General features: G+C 31.8%; 1 protein-coding gene across 1 annotated transcript in view; it reads right to left on the bottom strand.

Annotated features, from left to right (window-relative positions):
* The window catches only part of LOC126883958 (ankyrin repeat domain-containing protein 7-like), a 215,769-nt gene extending 188,246 nt beyond the window's left edge, over nucleotides 1-27,523 (bottom strand). The window contains exon 1 of the mRNA XM_050649726.1: nucleotides 27,276-27,523. Within this exon, the coding sequence (XP_050505683.1) occupies nucleotides 27,276-27,441 (166 nt within the window). The 5' untranslated portion in view covers nucleotides 27,442-27,523. The remainder of the gene's footprint in view (nucleotides 1-27,275) is intronic.
* Between the last annotated feature and the right edge of the window lie 249 nt (nucleotides 27,524-27,772).

The raw sequence follows: 27,772 nt of genomic DNA, 5'->3' as shown, positions 1-27,772 counted from the left end.
GACCGGTACTCACATACGGCTCAGAAACCTGGACACTCACTAAAAGAGAGGAAACATTGCTAGCCATCTTTGAAAGCAAAATCTTGCGACACATATATAAGGGCACAAAAGAAAACGGAATTTGGCGAAGAAGGTACAACTTTGAAGTATACAAAATATACCAGGATCTGGATATCATAACTAATATTAAAAGAGGACGGCTGCGTTGGATCGGACATGTAGAAAGAATGGAAGAATACCATACCAAATGAAATACCAAACAAAATATTCAAACAGATGCCAGTAGGAAAAAGAACAAGAGGAAGACCGAAGCTGAGATATTTAGAACAAATAGAAAATGAGATAATAACCTTAAAAATAAAAAAACTGGAGAAAAAAAGCACGAAACAGATCAGAATGGAGAAGAATCCTGGAACAGGCCAAGACCCAGAAAGGGTTGTCGAGCCAATGATGATGATGATGATAACTTAATGATTATTATATGAGTGATTTTCAAGCAATTTCTTCAAAAAAATATGAGTCGCCTTTTAACATCCATCTCAAAACAGATGCGCCCTGGCTAGAGGTGCACTCCAGCAATCTTGTAATCGGTCTCCTTGATGCATGACCGTTTACAAAATATCAGACTAAAAATTCGTAGTCTACTGGATTTACCCTATAGACAATAGACAAGAAGTAAAAGTTTAGAATAAGTTTTAGATTAAGTAGTGATGTAAATAGACATGTCGTATCAATGTATACCTAGTAAAAAAAATAATCAAGCAATAGAGTTATAGCCGCTGGACGATCACTCTTAAATGTTAAAATTCTGTTGTACCAAAATGCTTAGTGTTTGTTTGAAATAAACAATAATAGCGTTTGACTAAAAAATCTCTTTCTTATTATCGTTAATGATTTTGACTTTAACTTTTTAATATACAGGGTGGGCCAAAGAATAGAGTCCACCTCGATATTTGGCATTAGTTATTAGATTTTAAGGAAATGCTGAAACATTTCGATTTTTATTTTTATATTGCAATTTTTTAGTATATAATATATTTCATACTTGTGACGTCATCAATCAGAGCGTGATGACGTAATCGATGATTCTCTTAAATGGGAATAGAGGTCGTGTCGTAGCTCACTGTAAGGGGTGTTCAATTTCTATTCAGTAATATAAACATTAATATCATTATTTATCCATGGTGACCAAACAAATAATTTTTGAATTAAATTAATTGACGCAAAAAGAAGAATGTATGTAATTTATTTAACTCAAAATGCATTGTACTGCTGTCATAAAATAAAAAAAATGCTTATTTCACAAATAAACATTTCTTTTCGTTTAAATTAAATCACAAATAGCCTCCCACCTCACCAACCTCTTGACAGTTTGAACATGTAATTTAAGCGAAAAGTAATGTTTATTTGCAAAATAAACTTTTTTGTTCTATTTTCTGACAGCAATAGAATGTAGTTTGAGTTAAATAAATTACATGCATTCTTCTTTTTGCGTCATTTAATTTAATTCAACAAAAAATTTTTGGTCGCCCTGTATAAATAATGATATTAATGTTTATATTACTGAATAGAGAATTGAACACTCTTTTAAATGAGATACAACACGATCCCTGTTCCCATTTAAAAAAATCATCGATAACGTCATCACGCCCAGATGGATGACGTTACTAGTATGAAATATATATAAAAAATTTTAATCTATATAAATAAAAATGAATGTTTGTATGTAGGTATGTTCCGTATAGACTCGCAAACTATGCATTTGATCGTATGATGACCTTAATCAAAGTTATTGTGCATGAACCCGGGATGGTTTCTGAAGTGGAACGGTCTACCTAAGTGAAAAGGGGGCTTGCCCCCCCAAAATTATTTTAAATTTTTTTGGCCAAATTTTTTTTTCTTAATTTTATATGATGTAGAACCAAAATATACATACAATCCTAAATTTTCACTTTTTTATCTCCAACCGTTAATTTTTAATAGCCCTCTAAATATTACCTCTTCTATATAAATAAAAATGAATGTTTGTATGTATGTATGTTCCGTAGAGACTCGCAAACTATGCATTTGATCGTATGATGACCTTAATCAAAGTTGTTGTGCATGAACCCGGGATGGTTTCTGAAGTGGAACGGTCTACCTAAGTGAAAAGGGGGCTTGCCCCCCAAAATTATTTTAAATTTTTTTGGCCAAATTTTTTTTTCTTAATTTTATACGATGTAGAACCAAATATACATACAATCCTAAATTTTCAATTTTTAATTTCCAACCGTTAATTTTTAATAGCCATCTAAATATTACCTCTTCTATATAAATAAAAATGAATGTTTGTATGTATGTATGTTCCGTATAGACTCGCAAACTATGCATTTGATCGTATGATGACCTTAATCAAAGTTGTTGTGCATGAACCCGGGATGGTTTCTGAAGTGGAACGGTCTACCTAAGTGAAAAGGGGGCTTGCCCCCCAAAATTATTTTAAATTTTTTTGGCCAAATTTTTTTATCTTAATTTTATACGATGTAGAACCAAAATATACATACAATCCTAAATTTTCACTTTTTTATCTCCAACCGTAAATTTTTAATAGCCATCTAAATATTACCTCTTCTATATAAATAAAAATGAATGTTTGTATGTATGTATGTTCCGTATAGACTCGCAAACTATGCATTTGTTAAAATGTTAAAAAAATGCTTATTTCACAAATAAACATTTCTTTTCGTTTAAATTAAATCACAAATAGCCTCCCACCTCACCAACCTCTTGACAGTTTGAACATGTAATTTAAGCGAAAAGTAATGTTTATTTGCCAAATAAACTTTTTTGTTCTATTTTCTGACAGCAATAGAATGTAGTTTGAGTTAAATAAATTACATGCATTCTTCTTTTTGCGTCATTTAATTTAATTCAACAAAAAATTTTTGGTCGCCCTGTATAAATAATGATATTAATGTTTATATTATTGAATAGAGAATTGAACACTCTTTTAAATGAGATACAACACGATCCCTGTTCCCATTTAAAAAAATCATCGATAACGTCATCACGCCCAGATGGATGACGTTACTAGTATGAAATATATATAAAAAATTTTAATCTATATAAATAAAAATGAATGTTTGTATGTAGGTATGTTCCGTATAGACTCGCAAACTATGCATTTGATCGTATGATGACCTTAATCAAAGTTATTGTGCATGAACCCGGGATGGTTTCTGAAGTGGAACGGTCTACCTAAGTGAAAAGGGGGCTTGCCCCCCCAAAATTATTTTAAATTTTTTTGGCCAAATTTTTTTTTCTTAATTTTATATGATGTAGAACCAAAATATACATACAATCCTAAATTTTCACTTTTTTTATCTCCAACCGTTAATTTTTAATAGCCCTCTAAATATTACCTCTTCTATATAAATAAAAATGAATGTTTGTATGTATGTATGTTCCGTAGAGACTCGCAAACTATGCATTTGATCGTATGATGACCTTAATCAAAGTTGTTGTGCATGAACTCGGGATGGTTTCTGAAGTGGAACGGTCTACCTAAGTGAAAAGGGGGCTTGCCCCCCAAAATTATTTTAAATTTTTTTGGCCAAATTTTTTTTTCTTAATTTTATACGATGTAGAACCAAATATACATACAATCCTAAATTTTCAATTTTTAATTTCCAACCGTTAATTTTTAATAGCCATCTAAATATTACCTCTTCTATATAAATAAAAATGAATGTTTGTATGTATGTATGTTCCGTATAGACTCGCAAACTATGCATTTGATCGTATGATGACCTTAATCAAAGTTGTTGTGCATGAACCCGGGATGGTTTCTGAAGTGGAACGGTCTACCTAAGTGAAAAGGGGGCTTGCCCCCCCAAAATTATTTTAAATTTTTTTGGCCAATTTTTTTTTCTTAATTTTATACGATGTAGAACCAAAACATACATACAATCCTAAATTTTCACTTTTTTATCTCCAACCGTAAATTTTTAATAGCCATCTAAATATTACCTCTTCTATATAAATAAAAATGAATGTATGTATGTATGTATGTTCCGTATAGACTCGCAAACTATGCATTTGATCGTATGATGACCTTAATCAAAGTTGTTGTGCATGAACCCGGGATGGTTTCTGAAGTGGAACGGTCTACCTAAGTGAAAAGGGGGCTTGCCCCCCCAAAATTTTTTAAATTTTTTTGGCCAAATTTTTTTTTCTTAATTTTATACGATGTAGAACCAAAATATACATACAATCCTAAATTTTCACTTTTTTATCTACAACCGTTAATTTTGAATAGCCATCTAAATATTACCTCTTCTATATAAATAAAAATGAATGTTTGTATGTATGTATGTTCCGTATAGACTCGCAAACTATGCATTTGTTAAAATGTTAAAAAAAATGCTTATTTCACAAATAAACATTTCTTTTCGTTTAAATTAAATCACAAATAGCCTCCCACCTCACCAACCTCTTGACAGTTTGAACATGTAATTTAAGCGAAAAGTAATGTTTATTTGCCAAATAAACTTTTTTGTTCTATTTTCTGACAGCAATAGAATGTAGTTTGAGTTAAATAAATTACATGCATTCTTCTTTTTGCGTCATTTAATTTAATTCAACAAAAAATTTTTGGTCGCCCTGTATAAATAATGATATTAATGTTTATATTATTGAATAGAGAATTGAACACTCTTTTAAATGAGATACAACACGATCCCTGTTCCCATTTAAAAAAATCATCGATAACGTCATCACGCCCAGATGGATGACGTTACTAGTATGAAATATATAAGTATAAATATATATATAAGTAGTCCTGCTTCGAAAAAGAAATCCGTGGGCAGAGCAAGCGGTGGTATCTACATATTTTATAAAAATGTATACAACTGTGTAATTTTAGAAAAAACACCGTGGTGGCTATTTTGCAGACTGGTTTCTCCTTCGGAAGAGTCTATTATTATTTGCACAGTATATTTTAAACCGTCCTTAGATATTGTGTATATTCTAGAACTTTTTCAAGTATCTCTGTCGGAAATTCTAGAAAACCATTTCGATGTTCCGCTTCTAATTGGCGGTGACTTTAACAGTAGAATATCAGATATTGGAGAAGTTCCGCCAGAGATGCTGGAGGGCACAAATCTATCGGAGTATCGTCTAAGCAATGACATGGTTTTAAATACTAAGGGGCGCCATATTATTGACTTCATGAACACCAACTCTTTCTGTCTACTTAATGGGAGGACTGAGTCTGATACACCGGCACAATTTACTCACATTAGCAAAGCTGTAAATAGTGTAATTGACTTAGCATTTATCCAGAACAGTGCAATACCTATTATCCAAGATTTATGTGTAATGAAACATAACAGCCCTTCTGACCACTTTGGTATACTGGTAACTTGCGTTTCCGACTTTTTTCGAGAAAGTCGTTTCAAAAAAGCACTTCCTATATAAAAAAAAACTATATATCAATGGAATACGGACCTTGCCTTTTTCTATAAAATTTCTATGCAACATTCGAATAAAACGTCTCTTTCTATAAATATTGATGCACAGGAACTATACAATAATCTAATGTCAGCAATTAAAGAAACTGCTTCGCAATTACAACTTTGTAAAGAAAAATCTTTCCCGTCGTGTATCAGGCAAAGTCCTCCATGGTTTGATCATGAATGTACCTCAGCTAAAAACAACATGAAACAAAGCCTCAAAACAGCTAAATCAAATAACTTCCGCGACCCCTATAAAACAAATTTTTTGACATCAAAAAAAGCCTATAGACAAATAATTAAAAAGAAAAAACATATATATTTTCATAACCTGTATTCTCAACTTGCAAACAGCAGGGACTCCAAAACATTCTGGTCAGTGATTAGGAAATTTCGGAAAAATCACAATACTTCTTTTATCGATGTAGACGTATGGGAGCAATTTTATTCGAATATATATCCCCCAAAACTATATCATAATGCCCGTTTTTTTGATGCAAGACATCCCATTTTTGACGCTATTATAACCAGTGACGAAATATATAGAGTCCTAAATAACTGTCCCAATCGTAAAGCACCTGGAACGGACCATATTTCTTATGAATTCTTTAAAAATCTTCCAAATAATTGGATACTGTATTTAACGGGCATGTTTAATAGAATACTGGAAACAACCATTACGCCGCATAACTGGAGTGAAGTCATTTTTACTATGATATTTAAAAAGGGCAACAGAGATGATCCAGCAAACTATAGAGGTATTGCCTTACTTAATTGTGTTGAAAAAATATTTACTAATATTTTGTTAAACAGACTCAGAGATTGGGTTGAAGTGAATAATGTTCTTCCCGAATGTCAGTCGGGTTTCAGGGGATCAAGGGGTTGCATTGATAATGTATTCACCCTCACTTCTGCTGTACAACTGCAACTACGACTGAAAAAACGCAAAGTGTACGCTGCCTTTGTAGATTATAAGCGGGCTTTTGACTCCATTATCCATCATTTGCTGTGGCAAAAGCTATTTGGCCTTGGGGTGAGTTCTAAAATAATAGCCATTTTGAAAAACATTTATGATAATGCTAGGATGTACATCAAAACTCCAAACGGCTACACAAGACCATTTGATATTTCAACAGGAGTCTTACAGGGTGAACCTTTGAGTCCACTATTATTTAGTTTATTTATTGCGGATATAGAACAGTTTTTTATTAGTCAAGGATCACAAGGTATCTCCATTGATAGCCAAAATTAAATAATAATGCTATTGTATGCTGATGATTTGGTCATTCTTTGTGACTCGGAAGTTGAACTCGGTAAAAATTTAAGTTATCTAGAAAAATACAGTGACAAAAACCAGCTAACTGTAAATGTTGGCAAAACCAAAATTCTTCCATTTGCCCGAAGCGGTCAAATTGACAATAAAGGCGTTAAGTTCCTATATAAGAATGAAAAAATAGAAGTTGTTAACAAATTTGTATATCTTGGAGTCACCCTAACCACAACATCACTTTTTAAAGCAATGGCCGATACAACAGTGGAAAGAGCAAAACACGCAATTGGTAACGTGATAGGTTTAATGGCTAAAACCAAAATGAATTCTTGGACATCTCGTGTGCAACTTTTCGATTCGCTAGTTCAAAGCCTTGTTATGAACTGTGTGCCCGTTTGGGGAATGAGATATGCTGACCAGTTAGAAAGAATACAAATAACTTTCTTTAAAAAACTTTTACATCTCAGTATCAATACACCTGATTATGCTGTTAGGTTGGAGACAGGAAGAGTAAAAATGTCTTTTACTATTTTCAAGCTAACTTTAAATTGGCTTATCAAGCTATCGCAAATGCATGATTTAAGACTTCCTCTTATTTGTTTTCTGCGTCAGCTTCAAATTTCTTCAGCAAATAATTCAATAAATACGAACAGATACAACTGGGTTTCACAGTTTAAGCAATATTTTCAAATATTAGATCATGAATTTTCTTGGGATGAAAACATCTCTGATTGGCTATTAAAAAACAAGAAAAGCATGTTAAAAAAGTATATGGATATGCTTCATCAAGAAGACATTCAAGCAGTCCCCATGTCAACATTCTCAACTATTTACAAACATTTATCCGTAGATACCTCAGTACAGAAATATCTGGAATTTCAAATTCCCATAAAATACATTCGTGCCATGGCGCAACTTCGAACATCTAATCGCCATGTGTTAAAATTTACCTAAAATGGTATAACATATCATTATATCATATACGACCATCTGAAATCTGTACTATTTGTAACACAAACAAGTTGGAAACTCTTGAACATTTACTGTTTGAATGTCCCATTTACAGTTCAATGAAACCGGTTAATATGGCCCCCCTTAATAATTGCACCGACCTTATTGGTTGTCTTAATAATGTAACTATAATATCTCTGAAAGCAATTTCAATATATATTTGGAATATCATAAAACTTAGATCTTTTGTTTTAAATGAATAAGCTTCAGTTTCTCCTTCATTGGTGTTTATTTAAGAAAACAAGTCTCCATTTCAGTTAGTAATAGCGATTAACTTTTGTTTAAATTTGTTAATAGTTACTTATGTTCTAGACTAGTTGTTAGTTATATTCTGTACTTCAGTTTCTCCTTCATTGGTGTTTATTAAAAAAACCAAGTTCTCCATTTCAGTTAGTGATAGCGCTTAACTTTTGTTTAAATTTGTTAATAGTTATTTATGTTCTAGACTAGTTGTTAGTTATATTCTGTACTTACTAAACTCATTGTTATAAAACTGTAGTTTTTAAAAACAATAAATGTCTATCTATCTATCTATCTATATATAAAAAATTTTAATCTATATAAATAAAAATGAATGTTTGTATGTAGGTATGTTCCGTATAGACTCGCAAACTATGCATTTGATCGTATGATGACCTTAATCAAAGTTGTTGTGCATGAACCCGGGATGGTTTCTGAAGTGGAACGGTCTACCTAAGTGAAAAGGGGGCTTGCCCCCCCAAAATTATTTTAAATTTTTTTGGCCAAATTTTTTTTTCTTAATTTTATATGATGTAGAACCAAAATATACATACAATCCTAAATTTTCACTTTTTTTATCTCCAACCGTTAATTTTTAATAGCCCTCTAAATATTACCTCTTCTATATAAATAAAAATGAATGTTTGTATGTATGTATGTTCCGTAGAGACTCGCAAACTATGCATTTGATCGTATGATGACCTTAATCAAAGTTGTTGTGCATGAACCCGGGATGGTTTCTGAAGTGGAACGGTCTACCTAAGTGAAAAGGGGGCTTGCCCCCCAAAATTATTTTAAATTTTTTTGGCCAAATTTTTTTTTCTTAATTTTATACGATGTAGAACCAAATATACATACAATCCTAAATTTTCAATTTTTAATTTCCAACCGTTAATTTTTAATAGCCATCTAAATATTACCTCTTCTATATAAATAAAAATGAATGTTTGTATGTATGTATGTTCCGTATAGACTCGCAAACTATGCATTTGATCGTATGATGACCTTAATCAAAGTTGTTGTGCATGAACCCGGGATGGTTTCTGAAGTGGAACGGTCTACCTAAGTGAAAAGGGGGCTTGCCCCCCCAAAATTATTTTAAATTTTTTTGGCCAATTTTTTTTTTCTTAATTTTATACGATGTAGAACCAAAACATACATACAATCCTAAATTTTCACTTTTTTTATCTACAACCGTTAATTTTGAATAGCCATCTAAATATTACCTCTTCTATATAAATAAAAATGAATGTATGTATGTATGTATGTTCCGTATAGACTCGCAAACTATGCATTTGATCGTATGATGACCTTAATCAAAGTTGTTGTGCATGAACCCGGGATGGTTTCTGAAGTGGAACGGTCTACCTAAGTGAAAAGGGGGCTTGCCCCCCCAAAATTTTTTAAATTTTTTTGGCCAAATTTTTTTTTCTTAATTTTATACGATGTAGAACCAAAATATACATACAATCCTAAATTTTCACTTTTTTATCTACAACCGTTAATTTTGAATAGCCATCTAAATATTACCTCTTCTATATAAATAAAAATGAATGTTTGTATGTATGTATGTTCCGTATAGACTCGCAAACTATGCATTTGATCGTATGATGACCTTAATAAAAGTTGTTGTGCATGAACCCGGGATGGTTTCTGAAGTGGAACGTTCTACCTAAGTGAAAAGGGGGCTTGCCCCCCCAAAATTATTTTAAATTTTTTTGGCCAAATTTTTTTTTCTTAATTTTATACGATGTAGAACCAAAATATACACACAATCCTAAATGTTCACTTTTTTATCTTCAACCGTTATTTTTTAATAGCCATTTAAATATTTAACGTCTATATATATAAAAAATTCTCTTTCTCAGTATTTGTTGCCATACTCCTCCGAAACTACTAGACCGATTTTTATGAAATTTGGCAGTTATACTCCCTGATGAGTTCGCTATCCAACGGTATATAGATCGTCTCTCTAGCTCAATTAGTTTCCGAGATAACAAAACGAGCCCGTAGGACAACACGAGAGCACGAGAGACGACATTAAGCACACGAGAAGAACGGGCGAAAATTGTACTAACGTCCGTGAAATTATGAAGTTTTTAATTTATCGATAACTATTTTTAATGTACCAAAAATATTTCAAAATTTTGCCGAAGGACCATGTCTCTGGTATAATAATCAAAATTTTGGCAGATGCTTTTATAGAGGCGCATCTCTGGTATAATAATCAAAATTTTGGCGAAGGCGTGTATCTCTACTACAATAATAATTTTTCCCCAAAAAACTAGCGCAAGAACACTTCGCTCTCTGTCTCAATAGGTCCGTCCGTCAGTTTACTCTTTTTAATGCTTTTAAAATTTTACCAAAATACAGAAGCATAAAATCAAACTCTATTGTTGATCAAAAAAATTTTCTATAAAATATTTTGTAGAACACCTACGTTTTTTAGAGTTTATACAATTAATACAGAGAAAAGCACCTGCCGAAAGGTCACATTTACTCAAAGTTAATTGCTCGAATGAAAAAGAAAATTGTATATCTAAAATATTTATTCACAATAGTACAAAATATAGACATAAGAAAGATAGTATAATAGAACAAATTATATGATATTCCACATATATAATCGTATATTAATTTATGCTGAAAACATCTTTATTATAAATCTTAAATATGTTTGAGCTTTGGAAATATAAGAAAAATAACGGCAGAAATTTATTTCCGCTCTAGAACAAGAACAAAGTTTAAATGAACTAAAAATTGAACAGTGTGGTCCTTCTCAGAGGCATTTTTCAGTATGTCACAAGTAACCGCAAAAAAGGTAAGTCCGTGGTAATACACATTTATAACATTTATTATAATCTGACATTTAAGTTAATTGTGACAGTTGTCAGAATCGTAATCAGCCAAATATGATAAGGGTATTGCAGTTTAACCCTTTAATTTGCAATTTGGTATAAAAACAAATCAATTGTGTTTATTGCATTTATAAAATGTTATTTTCTTTGATTTGTATAGTCTTATAAATTGTACAGATTATAGTCGTATATATAATTCCTAAATCATTTTTTGTTCGATTATAGCGCCATCTATCAACAACTAGAATAAATGTTATAACAAACTGTGATCACGGACGTACCATTTTTTCTGTCACTTCCAACTTAATGCGTTAGAAAGAAATCGAAAACCTGTGATGCACTGAAAGATGCCTCTGAGAACGAGTATCCATAAGTGGCAAACAACCTCAAAATGATCATAGAAGATATAGAGATAGTGTTAATAGGTTATTGCGTTTAATAAACAATTACATATTATGAACCACAAATTAATATCTGTGATTATATACGTAGAATATTAAATAATTTGTCCTATTATATTCTCTTATATACCTACAAATTTTGCATTATTGTGAATAAATATTTGGACATATAATTTTCTTTTTTATTCGAGCAATTTTTATTTCGATCAATTTTTATATCGAGCAATTCATTTTCGAGTAGTTGATTTTGAGTTATTGATCTCTAGCAATTGCGTTCGACCAGTTGATCTAGAATTAAAATTATGACACATTATCTAATTATGACACATTATCTAAGGTGCAACGAAGTTCACCGGGTCAGCTAGTTTAAAAATAAAAATCGACCTTTTTCGGCGTTTTCTTAAAATCCAATAACTACTGCCAAATATCGAGGTGGACTCTTTTCTTTGGCCCCAATGAAACAAAAAAAAGATGACTTCTGTTGGAGTGAAAGTAAAGAGAATGATATACCTCCAACAGAAGTAAGAAAACCGAGAGTAACTAATGTTGCTAACGGAACAAAAATGAAAAGATCTTCTCGTTGGAAGCCGAAGTAAGAAAAATACTAAGGAAAAGCTGAAATAATATGTAGGGAGAAAATGATAAGATGGATGGAGTAATGAATAAATAATAGGTATATGAATAGAAAAAGGCACAACTGAATGGAGTTGGCTAGCAAGATATGTAAGAGAACAACTTGCCACTCAAGGATGGATACGGCTCGTTTGCATGCCTGTCGAAGAACAGTAGCTCAAAGTAGATAATGATGACTAGAAAGAAAAATACTAAAATAAGAATAATGTTCTGAAAATTAATAAAGGAGAATAATTGATAAAGAAGAACAAATTAAATAACACTAACAAATCATGGGCGCCAAGAAAATGATCTTCGATCACTCTCCCAGGTATCTTACACTGCTGTCAAATATTAAATATATTAAATATATAAGTAAATGTAAAGATAAAGGAATAAGAAGACATGATATGCAAAATAAATAAACATTTTTTAAAGATAACTACTAGATTTTTGAAAATTTCTGAGTTAAACAATGCGTATAAATGTGACTCAAAAATGACAAAAGTTATAGTTGAACATATTCTACAATATAACAACAGTAATGTTATCTGTTACAAAATTTAATAAGTACCTCTTACGTACATATAGGGTACCAACGTACCAAACTCACGTACAGCCACAAGCCAAGTGTCGATGTCGATCATTCCTCTCTCGTTCAAAGAGGAGAACGTCAAATTACCATAGAACACGAATTAAACGTCAAGGAACTATTCAACAAGTATTATCCGTAGACGCCGAAATGTGACGTCACTTTACGAGTAGTAGTCCTTTACGAGAAAATTAGAGAATTTAAATGATATTAAGGGAAAATAATTATAAAAATAATAAAAAAGTTCAAAAATGATTCAGTAACGTATCGAACTGTTACAATCCCCCTATACTAGGAGAAAAAAATTTTATCAAAAAAAATGTTTTTCTAAACTTCAAAATATTAACAACTAAATCTACAATAGTCTAACAATCCACTTTGATTCGCAAGATTACCACTAAGCATAAACTAAGGTTCAAGGAAAAAGAAATAAATATATGACTCAAACTTATATTAAAATGTTACTCTCTGCTACCAAATAATAACATAATATTGTTTAAAAGCCAAACAAACTAAATATTGTACTAAAGTTCATAATAACACTAAGTGTCGAATTGGGCACTAAAACCAAAATTGAACTATCCATGGACATCAGATTTATAAAGGGTATGTCCAAGGACCTCCAATTGAAACCCCTTTACTCTGGGTATTGAGATTTTTGAAGGAAAAGGACTGAGAAATAGGGGAAATAGAAGAGAAGAGATTTAAAACAAAAATGAAGAGTGGCTTAGCTCAGAAGAACAAATCAAATGGGCAGAGAGACACTAAATCTCAAGTGAGTATTCGGGCTAGCTTCAATACACTGAATATTGGCTTTAGAGATATAAAATGTGAGATGAGATAGGATAATGAAATGACAGTAATAGGGGAGAAAATGAGACCCGTCAATACAAAAATGGAAGGAAAGTAGATAAGAATGCTAGATATAAAATGATATGGAGGTACAACAAGGAAAGAAGAAGAAAAAGGGCGCCAACTCGAACGAACAGCTCGGCTCTCGGAACCAAGAAGTTGGAAAAGTTCGAGCTTTTTTTGAAATAACGAGTGACAGGAAATAAAGGACACTGTATACAATCACCTGAAATACAAAAATATTAAATACTAACCTTGTCTTGCTATATTATATTATACTGGTGATATAGACTATCGATACTCTGATTTGTGAATGGGTTGGTTCGAAGTTGTTGCTCAGCAACTGATCACTGCTGTTCGACTGACTTCGTAACCTATGTCTTTCATGGCAAGGTAGGCAGATGTTTATCCATCATAATATTTCTGGTCGGGAAATGTCTGCAGCAGGTCCTAACCATTCTTGTGTAATTAGTCCAGTTGTTCCAGTTACATGTTTACCATTTGATAGGGAAGTTTATTTAGTTATATTATGTCTCTTACTTCATAGTATGTCTCTTTGTTGACTATCCCAATACCTAGTAGGTTCGTTAATTCAGTATTTGGGGTGTTTGTACAAATGAGTTGTTCTTTTTAGTATATTCCTAGCATCTATCATGGTGTGATAGAACTTGTAAGTTCACCATTTATTCTTTTGTCTTTCTTACTTATTATTACTTAATTGGTTGGTACTTTATCTGTGTCTGGTTATTACCATACATCTGTTGTAGCAACATGCTATAGTTAGTGAATACCACCACGAATTAAGTTTATGTAGTTTCTAGAAAACTTTAGTCAATAGACTTTAGGTTATTTATTGTTAAATACCGGGTGTCCACTTATATTTTCCCCCATTTTAACTGCCTATAACTTCTAAACTGCTTAAGATAAAAATATGCGGTTTTCACTGAAATGTTTTATTTTAGTAAAAGTTTTGTCTGAATGGATTGAATTTTTTATATCGCTTTTTGACTTTTTTTTAATGGAACACCCAGTATATTATTTTGTAAATTGAAAGAATGGTCATTCACCTATCAAGCGATATAAAGTTTTTTTAAAATCAGTTGTCAAATCACTGAGTAATTAATTTTTAAAATGAGAGGTGCAACGTGGATATCACATACCTAAATAACATAACTAACCAAGTTATGTGATTTCCACATTGCATCTCTCATTTTAAAAATTAATTGCTCAGTCATTTGACAACCGATTTGAAAATTTTTTATATCGCTGGATAGATAAATGACCGTTTTTTCAAGTTTTTTAGGTAAGTGACCATTTTTTATATCGCTTTTAAATAAAAAATGGCGGATTTTTGAAAAAAAAAACGTTGTTGACTTTTTTTATTAAAACACCCAGTATATTTTTTTGTATCTTGAAAAAACGGTCATTTACCTATCCAGCGATATAAAATTTTTTAAAATCGGTTGCCAAATGACTGAGCAATTAATTTTTAAAATGAGAGATGCAATGTGGAAATCGCATAACATAATATCATTTTGCTCAGTTATGTTATTTAGGTATGTAATATCCACGTTTCACCCTTCATTTTAAAAATTAATTACTCAGTGATTTGACAACCGATTTTGAAAAACTTTATATCGTTGGATAGGTGAATGATCTTTCTTTCAATTTACAAGAAAATATACTGGGTGTTCCATTAAAATAAAGTCAACAACGTTTTTTTCAAAAATCCGCCATTTTTTTTCGTATTTGAAAGCGATATAAAAAATTCAATCCATTCAGACAAAACTTTTACTAAAATAAAACATTTCAGCGAAAACCGCATATTTCTATCTTGAGTCGTTTAGAAGTTATAGGCAGTTAAAATGGGGGAAAATATAAGTGGACACCCGGTATATTGTTGGTACAATAGTGTAGGTTGGCTATAGTGGATTTATGACTTACGTCAATGTCAACGTTAAGATATTGTAAGCAAGACAAGATGGTTGTAATATGTTGTTTTAAGTTCAAATAAAGAAATAATCCATTGATAATATAATGTACTTATTTTGTCATTTATAAACTAAATATTGAAAAGGTTATGGGCTCAGCTGACTCCTTGACAAATAAGTAAAGTATAAATCAAGAAAACGTGATTACCTTTGAAGATGTTTATTGGTCAACAATTTCCTATTCTCACAGGAGATAATTTTAATAGTTGGAAATTTCGTGTCAAGATCCTATTAAATGAAAAGAAAGTATTACCAGTGATTGAAAGTTTAAACCCAACTCAGATAGAAATTTTACAGATGATGATTCAAAGGCAAAGTCCATTATAGTTCAATGTGTGACAGATAAACATTTAGACATTATAAAAGATGCAAAAACCAAAGAAATGATTGAAGCACTTGAAGGCGTATTCGAAAGAAAAAGTATATTTACCAAGCTTACATTAAAAAAGAAACTATTGACTTTGAAGTGTAAAACAGATCAAAAGCTGGAAGACCATTTATTGCTGGAAGACCATGAATTTTGACAAAATTATAAGAGAACTGGAAGGTGTAGATAGTAAGCTAGAGGTATCAGACAAAGTATGTCATCTTCTTTTAACCCTTAATGAAGAGTATGAAGCTGTAATTACCGCAATAGAAACATTAAACACTGAGGTAACTATGGAGTTCGTTAAATCTAGATTATTGGATGAAGAACTGAAGAAATTTGATAAAAACAAATCACCTAATATGAGCAATGAGGCAGCATTCAAAGTAAGTGATATTCTTCTTCTTCTTCTTAAGGTGCCTATCCGTTCCGGATGTTGCCGATCAGCATGGCTATCCTAACTTTGCTTGCTGCTATTCTGAATAGTCCAGTTGTCGATGTATTAAACCACTTTCTCAGGTTTTGAAGCCAAGATATTCTTCTTCGCCCTGGTCCTCTCTTTCCAAATACCTTGCCTCGAAGAATGAGTTGCAACAAGTCATATCTCTGTTCATTCCTCATAACATGGCCAAGATATTCTAGTTTACGCTCTTTTATTGTGTTAATAATCTCGCATTCCTTGCCTATTCTACGTAGAACCTCAACATTAGTCACACGATCCACCCACGAAATTCTCAAAATGCGCCTCTAACACCACATCTCTAAGTGATATTAAATACTTCAAATGTGGTAAAATGAACCATAAATCATATGAGTGTAGAAGCAGAACTTCTAACCGGGGTAGAGGAAGTAGTAGTTCCAGAAGACATGGATCTTATAGAAGTGCCAATACAAATAGGAGTAACTCTGAGCGTGCAGGTTATGTAGAAGAACAAGAATTAGGTTTTATTGCGATAAATTCCATTATTAAAGTTGAAAACCAGAAAATGTCCAGTGGTGTTAACAGTGGTAAAGAAATGATGCAAAATGAAGAGACAGTTTATCCTGCAATGAACTGTGGGACACTTAATGAGGTAAATTTTGTTTTAGATTCAGGTTGTACACAAAATTTTTTATCAGATAAACTTGTGGACTATATGATTGATGTAACAAATTTGGATAGAACAAGTTTTGTACAAATTGCAGATGGTTACAAATTAAAATCAACTAAAAAAGGTAAACTTAGAGGTATTCATAACGGAACGAAAGTAAGTATTAATGGTTTAATTGTTCCAAACTTGAAACATAACTTAATTTCTGTTTCATATTTAACTGAAAAGGGTAATAAGGTTGTATTTAAAAATGATTGTGCACTTATTATTGGAAAAACATATACTATTGAATATCCTAAAGTGAATAATTTGTATCTTTTTAACTTAGACATAGAATGTATGGCTTTAAATGTAAATGATTTAGATAAAACTGATTTTAGTAGAAACATTTGGCATAGACGCTTGGGCCATTTGAATCATTTAGGCTTAAAAATTTTACAATTACCTTTTTCAAAAGAAGTATGTGAAAGTTGTATTCAGGGTAAAAGTACAAGACGAGGCTTTTAAAGTAAAGAAAAGAAAAGCAAAAGAATTGGTGATTTAATACATTCAGACATAGCAGGGCCAGTTGCTAATCCTACGTTAGACGGAGAAAAATATTTTCAGGTATTAATTGATGATTTATCACATTTTACAGTAGTAGTCCAGTCGGGTTAGACGAATAACAGGCCTAACCTTGCATTAGGAGCTGCCCCAAATTTTATTTTTTTTAATCTTTAGGGGGTCAATAGTAGTGTAAATTTAAAATCTCGACTGAATTCCGCCATTGCGTTAGCCGCCATCTTGATTTTAAACGAGAACAGTTTTTACTCAATATCTCCACCGTTTTCAACTTTTCGACAAAAAGTATAACAACCAAAATTGTTGAAAATGTAATTTTCTATCATTTCTATTTTCACAATTTCTTCGTGCCATCGATATTTTTCGAGTTATAGCGCGAAAATAGTGACAGTTTTATATAAATACAGCATAATTATTGAATTACCTCGTTTATTGTTAGTTTTACGACAAAAATGTTCCTATACAAGAATAGAGAGAATTGAATTATACACAATTTTAGTTTCTTTCATTTTTTTGCTAAAGTTAATATTTAAGGTAGTATGTATGCGATAATGGCGCGAACGTAAGACCTGAGTGATTTTGTAGCAATTGTTTTTGTTCAATATCTACGCCATTTTCAACTTAAATTGTTCCAAATATGATTTCCTACAATTTCTTTTTAACAATTTTTTTCATGCGGTTGATATTTTCCGAGTTAAGTGGGAAAATAATAAAAAGTGGTGGGGGGAGCATAATTACTGAATTGAATCTTTTTTCTGAGCTGCCCCAAATTTTATAATTCTATCCTTTAGGGGAGATCAATAGTAGTGTAAATTTAAAATCTGGACTGAATTCCGCGGTTGCATTGGCCGCCATATTGATTTTAAAGGAGAACCGTTGTTGCTTAATATCTCCGCCATTTTCAACTTTCCGACAAAAACGGTAGGAACTAAAATTGTTGGAAACGCAATTTTCTACAATTTCTTTTCCACAGTTCTTTTATGCGATCAATATTCTCCGAGTTAAGGAGGAAAATAGTGGAAGCGGAGGAGAAGCATAGTTATTGAATTGTCTCATTTATTATTAACTTTACAACATAATTGTACATAAACAAAAATAAAGAGAATTATATTTTATACAGTTTTTGAAACTTCCAATGAAACACCAACCAAATTAAGTACATAAAACTCATAAAAGACATAAATAATAACTTATATGCATTAAGTTCACTTAATTTTATTAACTAGCGGGTTTTATTGGTTGAATTTGTCTGTCGATAATTAGGTTTCATGTTAGCTAACATATTTTAATATTTCAACAATTTTTTTTTAATTTTGGACCCCGTTGGGGGGAATTTTTCCATTCCCACCCCTCTTAGACCCGCCACTGGTTCTCTCGAAAAATTGTAGTAAATCGTAATTGCAACAATTTCAGTCCTTACACTTTTTGTCGAAAAGTTGAAAATGGGGAAGATGTTGAACAAAAACAATTGCTTTAAAATCAATCGTGTCTTACGCTCGCGCCTTTACCGCATACGTACTACCTTAAATATTGATTTTATCAAAAAAATGGAAGAGATCAAAATTGTACAAAATTTAATTCTCTTCATTTTTGTATAGGTTAAAATTTGTTGTAAAAGTAATAATAAACGAGATAATTCAATAAATCAATAATTATGCTTTAACTGTCATTGTTTTTCTCCATAACTCGGAAAATATGGACCGCGCGAAAAAAATGATAATAAACGAAATTGTAGAAAATAACATTTTCAACAATTTCAGTTTCTATATTTTTTGTCGAAAAGTTGAAAATGGCGGAGATATTGAGTAAAAACGGTTCTCGTTTATATTGACTCCCCCTAAAGATTAGAAAAATAAAATTTGGGGCAGCTCCTAATGCAAGGTCAAATGGTATCCCGACTGGGCTATAGTTAAATTACGAAGATATAGAAGTGAAGCTGAAAATAATGTTCTTGATTTATAAATTTAATTAAAACTAAACATAATGTTAAAACTAAGAGTATCAGACTAGATAATGGGGGTGAATTCTCATCACATAAATTTAAAAATATTTGTAGACAAATGGATATTGAGCTGCAGTATACTGAACCATACACATCACAGCAAAATGGTACATCTGAAAGAATGAATCGTACATTGATAAATAAAGTTAGAGTTCGACTAGCAGAAACTAACTTGCCTAAACATTTATGGGGTGAAGCAATGGGATGTTCAGCTTATGAATTCAACAGGAGTCCTACAACAGCTAATAGTGGTAAAACACCATCTCAGATATGGTATGGTGAGAATAATATTAATAATCTTAGAGTTTTTGGTTCTAAAGCATGAAGTGTAATTCTTCCAAGCCGAATAAATTTGATATTAGAACAACAACAACAATAATGGTTGTTATTCTTATTCAGGATATAGATTGTGGGATTGTAAAAATAACAAAATATTTACATCTACAGATGTTATTTTTGATGAAAAACAAGATAGTGTATATATAAATATATATACTATATAAAGATAGTGTAAATGATGATGTTAATGATAACAGTAAAAATCAAACAGTTTGGATAAAAAATGAAGGAAATTCTGAAGGTACTAAAGATGGAAGCAACAAAAATGAAATTTTAGCTGAAAACGAAGAATTAATTAGAAATGAAATAGAAACTAATTAAGAGGACCCCATATGTACTAGAAGAGGAAGAGAAGTAAAATTACCAGAACGTTTTAACAAATATGAGTTATATTCAGCTTATTGTTTACTATCATTGAATGGTGAACCAGAGACGTTTGAAGAAGCGCAGAAAAATTGAGAGTGGAATAATGCAATTAATCAAGAACTGGAATCATTGGAAAACCTAAACACCTGGACACCCGTTAATTTACCTGATAACAAAAAGATTATAGATACAAGATGGGTTTTTAAAATTAAAGATGATGGAACACATAAAGCAAGGTTGGTTGCAAAGGGTTTTCAAGTACAGGAGGAGAATCCACTAAAATCAACCTATGCACCTGTGGCAAGAATAAGCACAGTGAGAATGATGCTGGCTCATGCACTACAAAGATATTGGAAAATTTATCAACTTGATGTGCCTACAGCTTTCGTAAAAGGAAAACTTGATTCAGAAATATATATTTATCCTCCACAAGGACTAATAGTAGACAGAGGAAAGGTTTTAAAATTAAATAGAGCGTTATATGGTTTAAAAGAATCACCAAAATGCTGGAATCATACTTTTAATAGAGTTGTAACAGAGAATGGATTTATTAGATCAAAACACGATTTTTGTCTATATATAGGAGAATACATATTTATGATTGTTTATGTAGACAATATAATATTAACAGGTAATGAACAAAAAATAAAAGAAACAATAGATATTTTGAAAAACAATTTTTGTGCCTAGGACTTGGGTGAAGTGAAGAACTTTTTAGGAATGACAATATTAAGAGAAAGTGGTAATCTCACATTAGGACAGCCGAAAATGATATCAAAAGTACTGAGTTCATTTGGTATGAGTGATTGTAAGGGTGTCGCATCACCAATGGAAATAAATTTTCAGATAGATAACACTCTAGAGGTGATCGATGTTCCTTATAGGAAACTTATAGGTAGTCTTTTATATATATAGCAACTACGTCTAGACCTGATATTATGTTCGCCGTTTCATATCTCAGTAGAGTACTTGATAAACCAACACAACAAACTTGGAAAGCAGGAAAAAGAGTACTGCGATATTTGAAAGAGATACCAAATTTTTCATTAACATATAAAAAGAAACCGTGGGAACTAGTTTGTTATTCAGATTCAGATTGGGCATCAAATAAAATTGATAGAAAAAGTATTATAGGTTGTATTGTATTTTATTGTGGCAATCCAGTTTCATGGTTGTCCCAGAAACAAAACTGTGTTGCTCTTTCAACTGCAGAAGCTGAATATATAGCTGGGCCACCTCAGCTCAAGAATTGATTTACTTAAAAGGTATTTCATCTGATTTTAATGTACAGGGTAAATCAAAACTTTTAATTGATAATTTGAGTACAATAGCAATGTGTCAGTCTTTTGAAAATTCCAAACGTGCCAAGTACATTGACATTAAAGAACATTATATAAAAGATTAATTTCAAAACGATTGATATGTATTGATTATATTTTCTCTGAAAACAATCTTGCAGATATATTGACAAAGCCTTTATCAAAAGAAAAATTTTGCCATCTAAGGTCTTTGTCAAGTGTTTCCTAACTGATGTAAAATTATTATAAGAATATTTTTTTTATTGTTTAGACTTAGTCGATTTTTCCTCCTATGTAATGTATTGAAGTTCAAATCGAGGAGGAGTGTTAAGTATAGCTTGGTACAATAGTGTAGGTTGGCTAGAGTAAATTTATGACTTACGTCAATGTCAACGTTAAGATATTGTAAGCAAGACAAGATGGTTGTAATATGTTGTTCTAAGTTCAAATAAAGAAATAATCCATTGATAATATATGTACTTATTTTTTCATTTATAAACTAAATATTGAAAATTTATCTTGGTTTTAGTTTGGTTACATCTCTGTTACTTAGTCTGTATAAGTGTGATGAACACTGCCTCACACTGTTATTAATTTTTGTTTTGACTTTTTTTATATTACTTTTATATCGGTGGTAATTTTTCACTTTAAAACTGCTGTTGAATAAAATAAGTTGGATGGAAATCATCCGCCATTTCATGGTACCAACGCAACGTACCAAACTCACGTACAGCCACAAGCCAAGTGTCGATGTCGATCATAAATTATACCACAGATTCTGGGGTCAAGAATAGGTTGATTGAACCTCACATACCTATATACAATAGTGCACACAAAAACAGTTACAGCCCTTTGAAGTTACAAAATGAAAATCGATTTTTTTTTCATATATCGAAAACTCTTAGAGAAAAAAATTAAAGTGCACCCCATAAAAATTGTATGGGGGTTTTGTTCCCTTAAACCCGCCAAAACTTTTGTGTACGTTTCAATTAAATTAATATTGTGTTACCGTTAGTTAAATACAATGCTTTTAAAACTTTCTTGCCTCTTAGTACTTTTTCGATAAGCCAGTGTTTATCGAGATATTTTGAATATTTGCTGAATCCACCACATATTTGTATATGGTTAAAAGTACGATTATAGAGACCTGTTAATAATCTGAAAATTTATTTATAATTTACATTTTTAGGTATATTTTAAAAAAGAAGCCACATCTCGATAAAAGGTGACTTATCAAAAAAAGACTAAGAGACAAAAATGTTTTAAAAACGCTGTGTTTAACTAATGGTACCACAATAATAGTTTAATTAGAACGTACACAAACATTTGGGGGGTTTATATATATAAATTCGGGTTCAAAACGTCCTCCGACGTTGTCCGATGCCTTGTTGCCAATATCTTCTATCATTGCAGTTTTCATCTTCTAATCCTCGTACACTCATTGATCGTCTTTCTCCCTGTATCCATGTCGTTCTTGGCCTTCCTCTTTTTCTGTTTTCTGTAGGTATACATTTCATAATTTTCTTTGGCAGTCTTTCCTCCCCCATTCTCTGAACATGTCCGTACCACGTTAATTGTTTCTTCTCAATGCATTCTACAACCGTTTCCTGTAAATGCATTCTTCGCTTTACTTCCTCATTTCTAACCCGATCCAATCTCGATGTTCTACTTGCTCTTCTTAGGGCGCCCATCTCAGTAGCTTCTATTTTTCGTTTTTGGTGTTCTTTTATTCTCCATGTTTCGGATCCGTATACCAATGTGCTCTTAATCATGGTGTTGTATATTCGCATTTTTCTTTGTTTCCCTATCTCGGTACTCCACAAAACTCCGTTCAATGATTTAATTATCGTTCTTGCTTTATTTATTCTGCTCTTAATTTCTGTATCGTCAGTACCTTCCTTGTTGAAATTAATGCCCAAATACTTATATTTATCACAGCTAGTTATTTTCTGATTATTGTCCAATATCATATCAGCTGATTCCTCACCTAGGCATAAATATTGTGTTTTTTCTACATTCATCTGCAATCCCCATTTTTCGTATTCTTCCTTCAATTTGCGAGTCATATATTCCAAATCTTCTTTATCGTTTGCACGTATTACCTGATCGTCTGCAAACTGAAGGGTGTACATGCAGGTGTTGTCGTCGATTTGGATGCCCATTCCACTGCATTTTCGTTTCCATATTGTAAGGGCTTTGGCGACATAAATCTTAAACAGACTTGGTGATATGCAACATCCTTGTCGTAGACCTTTGTTGACTGTAAACAAATCTGTTATTTTGTTTCCTAATTTTACTGCAGATTTCATGTCACTGTATAAATTTTGGACAGCTTTTATGAGAGTAAAGTTAATGTTGGAGTTTTGCAGTACTTCCCATAGTTTCGGTATCGGTATGTTGTCATATGCTTTTTGCAAATCTATAAGAACTAGGTGTATTGGCCTATTCCGTTCCAATTTTTTTTCGATGATTTGTTTTAACGAAAATACATTATCCGTACAGGACCTTCCAGCTCTAAACCCGCATTGGTCTTCTTCTTCGTATCCCTTTGGGGGGTTTAAGGGAGCAGAACCCACAGAAAATTTTTATGTAATTATATTAAAAGAGAAGCCGCATCTCGATAAAAATTGGCTTATCGAAAAAATATTAGGATACAAAAAAGTTTTAGAAGCGTTGTGTTTAACTAATGGTACCACAATAATGAATTAATTGGAACGTAGACAAAAATTTGGGGGGGATTAAGGGAAAAAAACCCCCATAAAATTTTTATGGGGTGGACAAATTTCACTATGATTTTGTTTTAAGATGTTGTAGTGATGTTGATGATGTAGTGTTAGTAGGAAATAGTGAAAGAGACTTAGAACACAAACTAAAATAGTGGAGACAAGCTTTGGAGGAAAAAGGTTTAAAACTTAGTAGGACAAAAACAGAGTATTTTGAATGTTCTTTTAAAGATGTAGTTACTACAAATAAAATGGTACCTTTGGATGGTGAAATGATTGTGAAAAGCAATAGTTTTAAGTACCTAGGATCGGTATTACAGAGTAATGGAGAAATAGATGCATGCAGTAGAATTAGGGCTGGATGGATGAAGTGGAAAGAAGCGAGTGGTGTGTTGTGTGACAGAAAAATTAAAATGAAGCTGAAGGGAAAATTCTATAAAACAGCCATAAGACCGGCTATGATGTACGGAACTGAATGTTGGGCAGTGAAAAAGAAAGAGTAACAACGAATGCATGTGGCGGAAATGAGAATGCTTAGATGGATGAGTGGAGTGACAAAGAAAGGTAAAATTAGAAATGAGCATATTAGGGGAAGTCTAGGTGTGGCACCAATTGATGCCAAAATGAGAGAGCATAAGTTACGATGGTTTGGTCATGTTCAACGTTGAGACGTTAGTCACCCAATACGAAGAATAGCTGAAGTGCAGATTCCTGGAAGGGGTAGGAGAGGAAGACCAAAGAAGACCTGGGAGGAGACCATAAGGCAGGACATGTTGGTAAAGGGATTAACATTGATATGACCCAAGATAGAATTGTGTGGAGAAATGCAATTAGGGAAGCCGACCCCGCATAGGGATAAGGTAAAGAGAGAATGAATGAATTTGTTTTAAGATGTTTCTGACATAAGAATGACATATCCGTTTTCAATAAAAAATCTCTAATAGTTTTCGATATATTGAAAAAAATCGATTTTTATTTTGTAATTTCTAAGGGCTGTACCTTTTTTTGTGAGCACATTTGTACTAAGGTAAGTTAGGTTCAATCGAACTATTTTTGACCCCAGAATGTGCGGTATAATTTATGACCAATCTTTTCGGGACACCCTGTATAATTATACCTCCAAACCGTACCTACTAATTATTATAAATATTTTATTTTCATTCTTTAAAATATTAAGAACTTGGGTACATCCTAGAATTTTTTCTGGAAAAGCTAATTAGACAAGGCGAAAACGGCGGCTCCGTTGGAAAAAATATTTCCATGAGATTTGCTTGCATAATCACATTCGTAAGACATCCCAGAATAAAGTTCAAGAAATTGCCCATGCGAAAAGTGGTCCCAATTTGTTTAAACAATTTTTCTTAAACAAATTGCAAAAATCAATACTATCAGCCCGGTCAATTGTTTTAGATTTTTTGGACCCATCCAAACAAAAAAGTTTTCTTGTAATTTTTCTCTAAAGTTGATCATTTTCGAGTTATAAGCAATTTAGAATTGAAAAATAACGAAAAATGGCGATTTTTAAGGCCCAAAAGCACCAGTAAAAAATATTATTTTTGAGGTTGCCAAGTGTTCAAATTTAAGTTCAAACCTTCTTGTATACATTCCCGATAAGTATTTTGGGCTTATTTTTATTTTAAACTATTGTTTTTTAATTATTAATGCAGCGCTTATGTCAGGCCGCGCGCTCGGGTTGTCGCGCGTCTAGATGTAGCTCGGGCGTTCTCGGCGCTTTTTTATACTTGTTAAATATACATACTGCTCGGGCGGTCGTGCGTCTGGACTATAGATATTATATTATATAGCTCGGGCGTTCTCAGCGTTTTTTTATGCGTGTTAAAATTTAACATATACATACGTTTTTGATAACCATGTTTTTTTTGTTTTTATAAATCAATACGATTTTTTGATGTTTATTATAATTTTTGAAGGTATAAATAACAATTAAAAAATTAATAAAGCGTTCGAAAGTTTACAAAAGTGTAGCAAAATTTATTTGAAATTCATATTTTCTCATTCATCCACATTGCAATCACATAAAGGTACACACGTAACATTATTTTTCTTACAATTACATGCTTTAGTTTTACAAGTTTTTGTACATTTGCATCGTTGAATCAGTTCATTAGGATTTTTTGACATAAATTTGGGTGATAATACTCCTGTTTCATCTGGCATTTAACCAAAATCTTGAAAATTAAAAACCTGATATTTTGTAAATCTGGCATTTCTCCATATATAAGTTTGCAATGAAGATCTCAATGCATGAAATTTAAAAGCATCAGATGTACATGGATACATTACATTCGTAAGATTTCGAACGCTTTATTAATTTTTTAAATGTTATTTATAACTTCAAACATTATAATAAACATCAAGAAATCATATTGATTCATAAAAACTTAAAAACATTGTTACCAAAAACGTATGTATATTTAACAAGTATAAAAATGCGCCGAGAACGCCCAAGCTACATATATTATAGTCTAGACGCGCGACAGCCCGAGCGCCCGCCAAGCGCTGCATTAACAATTAAAAAACAATAGTTTAAAATAAAATAAGCCCAATATACTCATCGGGCGCGGATACAAGAAGGTTTAAACTTTAATTTAATCACTTGGTAACCTCAAAAGTAATATTTTTAATGGTGCTTTTGGGCCTTGAAAATTATTATTTTTCGTTTTTTTCATGTTTAAATTGGCTATCTCGAAAACGATCAAATGTAGAGAAAAATTTCAAGAGACCTTTTTTGTTTAGAATGGTCCAAAAAACCTAAACAGGGTTAAAGACACTAATTTTTTCAATTTATTTAAAAAAATTGTTTAAATTTTCACGTGGGTGATTTCTTGAACCTTAATCTGGGGTGTCTCACGAATGTGATTATGCAAAAAAATCTCATGGGAATAGTTTTTTCAACGAAGCCGCCGTTTTCGTTTTGTTTATTATGGCTTGAAATAAACAATAATAGCGTTTGATTAAAAAATCTGTTTATTATTATCGTTAATGACTTTGAATTTAACTTTTTAATATATGTAACTTTTTAATTTATTTTTTTTTAATTATATATATAATTATAACTCCAAACCGTACCTACTAGTTATTGTAAGTATTTTATTTTCTGTCTTTACACTATTAAGGATTTTGCTTACATTCTAGAATTTTTTTTTGAAAAAGCTAATGGCTTTACATTGAATAAAAAAATAATCTACCTGCTGCTGCTACGTGGTGTAACAATGAGTTTCCATCCGAATCCTGTGTATCGACTATAAAATCGTAAATATCTATGTTATCCAGAGCTAAATTTAGAACCGAAAAGCACCCATTACTAGCCACTGTTAACAAATCAAAATCCATAAACGAGAATTCACCATCCATTCCTTTTAAATTTATATAATATTTATATCAAATAAAATTTCACATTATTAAGTACTACGGTTTGTTGACATGTGTGTATAAAGATCGCTATCATTATCCGATAATGTTCGGAAGGTTGTTTTCTTATCTAGCAGCTAATAGGCCAGTATCCCGCGTACCAAAAATAAGTTGATTAATATCAAGCTGAAAATTTGTTAGTAGGTTAACGGTGTCTAGTCGGACAAACTTTGATGTACGGGAACACTGGAATAGGGTAAGTTTTAATTGTGGAACACTTTAAGTCTAAGTCTAAGCTGGAATATTTGGGCCACATTACTAGAGGTGTGAAATA

This window comes from Diabrotica virgifera, chromosome 4, assembly GCF_917563875.1.
Source record: "Diabrotica virgifera virgifera chromosome 4, PGI_DIABVI_V3a".
In the NCBI taxonomy this organism is placed as follows: domain Eukaryota; kingdom Metazoa; phylum Arthropoda; class Insecta; order Coleoptera; family Chrysomelidae; genus Diabrotica; species Diabrotica virgifera.
The sequence above is the reverse complement of the archived record's forward strand: the minus strand, read 5'-3'. Positions and strand labels throughout refer to the sequence as shown.